Here is a 9,941-nt window from a genome sequence, read left to right on the forward strand (position 1 = left end):
AATGTTTTGCACGCATTCTGAAGGTCAAAAGGGGAACAAAAAAACCAAACATTAAAAGTGCTCAAGAACACCCACATATACCTGGAAAAATCCACACGTGGATGTTGCACGTTGTGTAACGACTGTAATTATCATTCCTCCTTTGGAGGTGGGACTGGGAGGGACTGGAGAAAGGAGGGATTGAGGGGCTCACTGAGGATAAAACAGGGGCTGCCATTCGTTACCTCCGCACAGCCAACTTTTCCTTCCGAACTGCATTCAGAGAGAGAAACATAGACTTCTACAGCCATGACTGTCGCAATGAAGATGCTGTGCGTTCTGCTCTGTGCGGTGTTCGCCTCCGCTGAAGTCATGCCCATGACTGACTTCGACCTGGGACAGGTAAATTATCTCAGAGTTATTAATAAGATTTGAGGAAGTTCTCAGGTTAAGTTTGACTAAACTCTTTGTATTCTCTTCAGATGGGAGGGAAGTGGTATCTCATTGGCTTTGCTACAAATGCAAAATGGTTTGTCAGTCACAAGGATGCCATGAAAATGGGAACTGCCGTGCTGGTGCCTACCGAGGAAGGAGACCTTGACCTCACTTATGCGAATCTGCAGTAAGCTCAAGTTAGCTTTATTACAGTTTTGATAGTGTATCATGGTTACAAAAGAATATCTGTAATTTGCTTCATTTGTTTCTTAGGAGTGACGGTTCCTGCTGGAGGATGTCGCACCTCGCCAAGAAAACCGAGACTCCAGGACGTTTTGTCTTCCACAGCCAGCGTAAGTATTCCTGCTTTTGCCTTTGGTCAGATTGTTTTTTCTCATCGTACTTTGTTCCTTTGGACTAAATGTGTTCGGTTTGAACACAGGTTGGTCAAATGACAATGACATGCGCGTGGTTGACGCCAAATTTGACGACTACGCGATCGTTCACACCATCAAGACCAAGGGAGATGTGTCTGAGGTTCTCAACAAACTTTACAGTAAGAGCTCGCTTTGCACACAGTATAGATGAAATGTTTTTCACAAATATGCTGAACGAACTCTTGAATGTGTCATGATCACAGGTCGTACCGCAGAAATAACTGATGACTTGAAGGAGAAATTCAGGCAGTTCTCTTTGGACACCGGCATCCTTGAGGAACACATCGCCATACTGCCGCCAAACGGTACAGTTTTAAGATTTTAATCGATTATCAAGTCCCTTTCAGTTATAATACATACTATATAGGCTACATTTAATAATACATGAATCTTTTAAACTAACATTTTACTGTGAACTGCTTTTACAGGAGAATGCTCAGTTGCCTGAGGATCTCATCAACCAAATAAGGACAAAGACAACTTCAGCTGGACTGATCATTTCATCTGAAAACAGATCTGAATTTGCTCTGCTTTGGTCTTTTTCACTTTGTGCCTTAAACACAGTTATGTTGTTCTCACATGATGACAAATCAATTTTACAACTCCAGAGCTTTATCAAAGGGACATAATGCCAAAGCATTAACCTTATCCAAATTATGCATTTTACTTCTCAGTTGGAACTCACGTTTCTTTATTGTCTGCAAATTTGTTGATGTTGGTCTTGTCACTAATGCCACACATGCAAAAAAAAAAAAGTTTTTTTTATGAACAGTGCTTTCATTTTGTTGTTGTTGGTGGTTTTGTTTACTGCTGTTGGATTAAATTGGTTTACAAATGACAAATGTTGGTGTGAATCATTCAAATTCTCAATTTTACAATGAAACAAATAAACATTTTGGACACAAAATACTGTTTATTACTTCTGTATTTACAAATATTTCTTATACACATAACATAACATCTTTTAGAATCTCTTTATTCCAAATTATACATTTTCAGTATCTGTGTAAAAAATAAAATTTATCCTAAACATCTTAATAATAATAATAATAATTTGAGGGTGAGTTTTACAACAAACAGACCAGAAGCCAAACGGCAACATTCAAGAAATACACAAACATACTAGCGTCTAAATTAAAACAAATTTAGATTATCAGCCATTCGGCCTGATTTGATGACTGCGCACTCTGATCAAATCTCAAGATCTCTTTTTGAGCTGAGAACCATTTGCAATATCATTTTTCTTGTAAATATTAGCAAGAAAACCTGTTCTTCATTACACTCCAGTCATTTTCTTTATTAAATATCAGATGGAATTTATAAATTAATGCACCAATGTTGGCATTTTGGTTTGGATCGGTTTGGGTTTTCCCCAAACGCCTATCTGGGCTGAACAGCCTATTTTCTCTCAAATTAAAATGTTTTTAGCAGCCAGGGCATAAGATGAGTATTTCCAATTCATTTTAATTAGACAATCTGCTTATCTGAAGCTAAGAAACCAGTCAATAAAGCATTAGCACTTCTGTACTTGTAAACGCATGTGTATATACACGCCACAATCATCAATGCTATTCAAACATGGTTTGTGTAACATGCGATACAGGAGTCATAATTCAAATTTATAACCAGACGCACCAACATAAAACTTAACGTCCACCCATGATGATTTAATATGCAAGTTTATCTATTTTTGCATTTAATCTAAAGCTGGTCAGAACAACGGTTAGTTTGTCTGATTTAGACTCTCGACAAAGATTGATTAAACTTTGGAGTAATGCGTCTTGAAAACATTACAGCAGTGTAGCTTGTGACCGGACACGTTAGTAGGTGGATTTTTTATTTCTCTGAAATATAGCCTCTAGCTGGCTTTCCAACGGTCAGCTTTTGGCCCTGAACACCACAGCTACATCAGAACAGACCTTTCTGATTGGTGTTGCAAAGGTCACATGGTAGGCATTAGGTCTTTATGATGCCGCATGATGTGCTGATTCTTCTCCGACGGTCTGCGGAAGCCTTTCGAGCAGAAGTCACAGCGGTGAGGATAGTCTTTGGTGTGGATGGAGATCACGTGCCTTTTGAAGCCAGACGCATCACCTGTGCTGTAGTCGCAATACTGGCATTGGTATACCCGCCGCTCCCGATGGCCCTTGGACAAACCGGCGCCGCCCAAAATTTTCTTGCCCCCATGAGCGCCGAGTCCAAATGCCTTCTTAAGACCCTTTTTGTCAGGAAAAGCCTGCTGCTCCTTGGTGTGCACTGACAAAATATGCCGGCTGAGAACAAACGGATCTGCGATTTTGAAATTGCAATGCCTACACTGGTGTAACTTCTTCGCCTTATGGGCGGCCGAGTGCTTCTTGAGCTCGGACGGCCGGTGGAAGCCTTTTCCACAGACCTCGCATTTATGTGGATAGTCTTTGGTGTGAACTGAAATGATGTGGCGCTTCAGGTCACTGGAATTGGAGCTTTTGTGGTCACAGTGGGTGCAATGGTGCGTCTTGGCTTCCTCGTGCGTAAGTCCGTGTTGTATCAGCTCGTCGGGTTCGGCGAACGTCTGGAAACAGCGGTCACACTTGTAGGGCATCTCTTTGCTGTGCTTGGTCTTCACGTGCGTCTTTAAGTTAGACGAGTCGGCCGATTTGTAGTCGCAGTAAAGACAGGAGTAGGGCTTCTCGCCGGTGTGGGTCCTCATGTGTTTCTTCAGCTCCGAAGGATGCCGGAAGCCCTTCCCACATTCTACGCAAATATGAGGGAAATTCTTGCTGTGGACGGCGAGCAGGTGTCGGTTGAGAAGTCCTTGTTCTGCCGTCTCATATTCACAGAACTTGCACATGTGCATTTTGTTGGTGGGTGGTGAGATCTGAAGCTTGGCTTCTCGGTGGTGGTGCTGCAGACGGTGGGAGAACAGCGTCGCCTGCTGGTGGAACTCCTTTCCGCACACTTCACACTCAAATGGGGCTTTACTGCTGAGGGTGTGGATCTCCATGTGGTTGTGGAGATTGGCTTTCTTGTTAGTGGTGAAATCACAGTCCGTGCACTGGTATTTCTTTCGGTTTACGACATCCTGATGGTGATTCTTGGCGTGGCGCTTGAGGAAACCACGCGACTTGAACTTCTTCCCACACAGCATACAAGGGTACACCGTAAGAGGCTGTCCGTAAGGTCCAATGATGATGGCTGAAGTTGAGAAAGGAAACCAGAATGAATATAATTTTCTCTACTGTTCAAAAGTTTGGGGTTGTTAAGATTTTTTTTAATGCTTTTGAAACAAGTCTCCTTTACTCACCAAGGCTGCACTTATTTGATTAAAAAAATCAGTGATATTGTGAAATATTATTACTATTTAAAATAACTGTTTTGTATTTTCATATCATTTAAAATGGATTTTATTCATGTGATGGCAAAGGTGAATATTCAGCATCAGTGTCACATGATCCTTCAGAAATCATTCTAAAATACTGATTTGTTGTTCAAGAAAGATTTCTTATCAATGTTCAAAACAGTTGTGCTGCTTAATATTTCTGTGAAAACCATGAAACATTTTTTAATCCGGATTCTTTGATGAATAGAAAGTTAGAAAGTACAGCATTTATTTGAAATAGAAATGTTTTGCAACATTATAACTATATTTACTGTCACTTTAGTCTATTCATCTCTACTGTCACTGTCACTCATCTCTATTTACTTTTGATTAATTAAATGTGTCCTAGCTGAAAAAGTTCTTTAAAAAATATTTTGAACTATATATATATATATATATTCTTTTTTTAAAGAAATTAACTTCAAATAAACGTTAATTTTTTTTAAAGAATCCTGAAAAAAATGTATCATGTTTTCAACAAACACATAAAGTAGCACAACTGATTGGAGTAATATTATTACAATTTTAAATAACTGTTTTCTAATGACACATAATGTGACACTGAAGACTGGAGTAATGATGCTGAAAATTCATCTTTGTTATCACAGGGGAAAAAAGAAGTATATTTTTAAATATATTCAATTAGAAAACAGTTATTTAAAATTTTAATAATATTTCACAATAGTACTCTATTTACTGATCCAATAAATTCCACCGTGGCGAGACTTTTCAATAACATAAAAAAATATCTTAACGCCCTCAAACCTTTGAGCGGAAATGTACCTAACAATTGTAATGGATTAAATTATATAATTAAATTCAATAAAATATAAGCAGTAGAGATGTACCTGTCTGGATGTGACGAAGTTCCGAACGTCTTTTGCTCTTGTTCTTGCTTCGTTGACGACTGAGTCTTTCGATCACGTCAGTCTCATCAACGTGCAGAAGAGCGCTGGCTGCTCCATTCCTGTTCTCACAGCTTTCACTCTCCTCCCCACCTGACACACATTACATCATTTCTAAGGTTAGAACCAAAACACATATATCCCCAACACATTTGTACTGTAGATTTAAGACAAATGTATATATTATAAAGGGCTCAATTATTAAATTGTGATTATCGGTTAACTTGGTTAAATTAATTTACTGCATATGTCCATCCCCTAGTAAGAAAATGTCCTTATTAGGAAATGTACAAATGAGTTAGGGGACATAAATGCATATTTTTCTTTATTATTAAATGTACATGTAGTAAATTGATAGCCATAAATTTTGTTTGTGGCAACAAATGTGTATGTGTTTGACTTACTGTAAGCAGCTGCCCAGGCCACAGGCATAAAGTCTTTGCTGAGTGATGCGTTGTCAAGTGTTCGCTGAGCATTTCCAGGGTCCTCACCACCCACCACCACTTCCATGTAGACCTCATCTGTGATTTTAGCCACATCTGTAGACATCAAGAACACACAGTATCAGCAGAGGCACTTGGAGGAAATGCCTTCATAACAAACTGACAGTGACAGGACTCACTGATGTCATCCTGGCTTTGATTGGCTTCATCCATTGACATGTACACCATCTTCTGTCTTATAGGCATTCCAGAGTGATCCACCAGCTCCACGGTTTCATCTACATCAAGCTCAGCGTCTTCTATGTCAACGGTGCCTCCTGTAAATGATCCATAAATGTGTAAACACCAAACGTTTGTAATGAAGTATAATGCCAAGCAGGAGACTGGCTTACCCAAGTCCTCCTCCCCTGAGTGAGCCTTGATAATGTACACTTTGATGACCTCTTGACCCTCATCATCCTTGTCCACATCCTCTGCGTCTTCTAAAGTGCCCTCAATGGTGACTTTAGCATCCCCATCAGAAACCACCTTCCCAGCCTCATCCACTGAAATAAAACCAAGACAAGCAAATTGTGACAAACAAGCAACAGGCATATTCTTGCGTCCTGCATGTAAATGGTGAAAATAATAAAGTAATAAACTGTGCGTTACATTTACCACTTGTTTGACACAAAGTAGAAGCTTTAAAAGCCAGCAACAGCAGTACGTTTAAATACACTGGTCTTTAATAAATCATTAACCTTAATAATAATAATAATAATAAGATGATATGCACCAGTGCTGATAATTATTTTCATGTTATGAAGTACAGTATGATGTTTTAATTGTTCTGACAACAATTGTTAAATACTGACATTCCATATTCCATACTAATTTATCTAAATCAATTCATTTTAAATGATACTAGTAAATTTAGGCATCACAATATTATAATATTCAGAATGAAAAATGGAGATTCATTCCTAAAGACTGCATTTAACAGTGTTATTAAATTAGTATTACTTTTAAAGATGAACTTTCATTGAGAGTTAGATGATGGCAAATGTAATCTAAATGTAAAAATAGAGCAAATAACCATGAACAATTAAACATCCAATGTCAACCAATAACTTAAAATTTTGTTTTAATTAAAATAATAAATAATGGCCGATAACTGATATGGTATTGGTACCAATATATTTTGTATCCTAAATAATAATAATAATAATAATAATAAAGACGTAACACGTAATACAGTCTAAAGGTGCAGTAACATTAGCAAAATTTCAACAAAAAAGATCCATTGTCTATTAACAGTGTAGCGATGTTTGAAGCCCAGCTCACATAGATGTCACTTTCAAACCAAGCAGTTTTCTGTTGGTCAATGTGGCGAATTCGCACGATCAACTTGAACCCACTGCAAAAAAAAATTCTCAATCTCATGGATTTCCGTTGAAATTTTGCAGAACAATGGTAATTGTGACTGAACCCTAACTGTAGGCTGCTTACTGTTGCCAGCAAAAGCAACTTTCTGAACAATGAGTCATTAATATTCAGATCCTTTTCAAGAAATGTTCTATTCTCACTGGCTGAAGCCACTCACAAGAGATCATGAGGTAGTCTCCACAGGTGTCGGGATCCTCCTGTACCTGAGCGTCAGTCACCACATCAACCCGCAGTCCTTCATCTTCCAGAGCCACATCATCAGGTGACATCACACAGGTCTCCACCGCAATAGTGCCCAGCTCTTCGTCTTCATCCGAGCATGGCACATACTCCGCCACCACATCCTCGATGGCTTCCTGGATGACCAGCTCTTCGTGTGCGAGGCCGTGCACCGCAATCTTCTCACCCTCCACGTCAGACACGAGAACCGACTCCTGCAGTTCTACCACAACCTCGTCTTCTCGGAGAAGAACACACATATTTGCATTTATAAAAATCTTAATACTCATGAAACAACAATCTGAGAGACTTTATCATAGTCACTGTTTGTTTCACCTGTCCCATGGAATATGATCTTGGGCTCATGGGAATGGAGAGAGAGAGCCGTTACATCTTCATCCATTGTCTCCACTGGTTATCTGCATAATATAAGACCTACAGAGACAAAACGCAAAAGAAAAGAAAACCATCAGAACATAACAAGAACATAAGACTAAAAAGTCTGCTTTTCACAGCTTAAAATCAGCATTAAATTATATATTATATCATGCAATAGGATTACATAATACACTAGGATATCACAAAGATAACCATAACATCACAAAAGAAAGTAATAAAATAACAGGTCAAATATGGATATTTTTTATCCATCACTTCCGTTCCCATCACTAAAGCAATTATCGTCATTCCTGTTATGCAATACAATAAATCCCATTCACATGAGTCTTGATATATTGTATAAAATAATAAATAGCCTACAATTTTTAAATAAAATTTAATAACACTGTTAAATGTAATCTTTACCATATCTCGAAAATGAAATATACTGTGCATTATAAATTTAAAATGTTTTATTTTAAATTTAGATAAAATTTTATAGAATTTCAATAACCGCCATTTATCAGTTATTGGCCATAACGTGAAAATAATTATCACTTCTTTCTTGATACATTGCATAAAATAATAACATGGAAATCAATTCAATCATATTCAAATAAAAACTGGACTTTAGCTTGCCATCAGGTAAATTATCAAACTATTAATTAATTTTAATCACCTGATATTGACCAATGCATATTCCTGAAAGTCTACATTTATTTAGATGTATTACACATATTTATTTTACTGCACAATAGGAATGACCTTATTATACTTTTAGTACAGCAACTGTAAGCCAAATAGGCTCCCATGAATCCCATAATCTGATACTGTAATTTAGTGTTGACCCTTCTATTCCCATCTGTACCGTTTGCAATGTGACAGTGAGAAGGGGCGTTCCTTCCCAGAGCCTTGAGCTAACAGAGCCCCGCCCACTGTTAGAACCCACCTGCCACGCCCCTTCTTTTAGCGACATCGCCATTTTGAATACATTAAAATAATTAATTAAACCTTGTAAATATATACTTAAATACCAGCACAGTGATACTCAAAATGATCTACAACACAACTGTAGTTTGCGTAATCCATCTGCAAATGAAACCAATGTGTAATTGCTTATGAATCGGTCTTGCAGGTCTTGAGAGTGTCGTCTCCGCGGCCTACTTTAGGCCTCTGAAGGCCGCGGCTCGGTGCTAACAAAGGCCTACGCGCCATTACAACGGCGTTAATCTCTCAAACAGATAAATACACAATTCACTCAAAAATATCCCATCAGATGCATATTTAACAAATATAAACGTTCAGATTCTGTTAAACACGGCGGCCTACCTGTTATATTTTTTTGTTTGTTTCCAAGGCCGTACGGGTATCCTTCTCCCACCCCCAGACTCGGGCAGAACGCAGACGGGGCTCTTGTGTGAGCAGGGCGGGCCGCCGCAGAGCGCGGAGGGGAGGGGCCGAGTCTGATGCGCTCCGCGGCGCTGCAGCCTCCAGCTCCTCCGGCGCTTACGCCGCCTTCAGAGCCGCACGTCACTGCCTCGGAGCCGCAGGAAAATGCGGAAGGAGTCTCAGTCAAGTGGCCGCAGTCCGGCTCTTTTGGCAGGCCCATATGCTGTATTTTTTCTGTGCTTCGACGAATTTAAAACCAGGCGGTTATGACTAAAACCTAAACGAATTATTTTGTTTTTGTTTAGCGCTTTGGAAGTCGGTTATGAATGAGTATTTTGATGGGGTTTAATTTGTGGCGGCGTGAAATGCGTATGATGCGGAATGAGCGAGCTCGGGATATTAGCCAGTAATGGATTTATGCTTATAAAATGGTTTAAGTTACCATTATGGTTTATTATTACGCAAACTGTTTTGGTTGGAAATATTTGCTGGGTAGCACATTCATACAGTTTACTGCATGTACGGCTATTGATCCGGTGGTTTTGCGTTTTTAATATTTTCTTATACACGGTAGAACATCAAATTAATTTGTTCTAACATTAGTTACAGGCCAAAATACGTCTATAAATTAGAATTATTTGCAGACCAAGAACCAAGCAAACATATATAATAATATACAAAGATACAGAAAATAAAGTATTAGAAATAACAATAATGACAACATATTATAAGTATATATACTTATAATACTTACTCAAATATTTATTTTAAAATTAAATTACTCATTAGATTTAAATTATGTGGCTGGCTAGAGATGATCAGATCCAGTCTATTTTTCCCCTTAACACCTGTACTGAGGTTATTAATACACCTATTAAAGCTGCCACTGTTAAGACAAAACTGCTGCTCATTCAAAAACCTCTTATTACATGATTCTAGATCACCTTAATCATGCTTTTAATACAGCAAT

At 38.4% G+C, this 9,941-nt stretch overlaps 2 protein-coding genes across 2 annotated transcripts; one reads left to right on the forward strand and one right to left on the reverse strand.

Moving 5' to 3' along the window:
* Positions 1-97: 97 nt before the first annotated feature.
* On the forward strand, positions 98-1,766 carry LOC311283881 (lipocalin-like). The gene is made up of 6 exons (XM_084398629.1): positions 98-381; positions 462-601; positions 688-767; positions 857-970; positions 1,055-1,156; positions 1,280-1,766. The coding sequence occupies exons 1-6, from the start codon at positions 289-291 to the stop codon at positions 1,297-1,299; spliced, it is 549 nt and encodes a 182-aa protein (XP_084254755.1). The 5' UTR covers positions 98-288; the 3' UTR covers positions 1,300-1,766.
* Positions 1,526-9,323, reverse strand: zfx (zinc finger protein X-linked). The gene is made up of 8 exons (XM_084398626.1): positions 8,912-9,323; positions 7,541-7,639; positions 7,143-7,442; positions 5,953-6,105; positions 5,740-5,877; positions 5,522-5,656; positions 5,061-5,210; positions 1,526-4,028 (listed from the first exon to the last, which is right to left on the reverse strand). The coding sequence occupies exons 2-8, from the start codon at positions 7,605-7,607 to the stop codon at positions 2,794-2,796; spliced, it is 2,178 nt and encodes a 725-aa protein (XP_084254752.1). The 5' UTR covers positions 7,608-7,639; positions 8,912-9,323; the 3' UTR covers positions 1,526-2,793.
* Positions 9,324-9,941: the final 618 nt, after the last annotated feature.

Source organism: Rutilus rutilus, assembly GCF_951802725.1.
Source record: "Rutilus rutilus genome assembly, chromosome: 24".
NCBI classification, from domain to species: Eukaryota; Metazoa; Chordata; class Actinopteri; order Cypriniformes; family Leuciscidae; genus Rutilus; species Rutilus rutilus.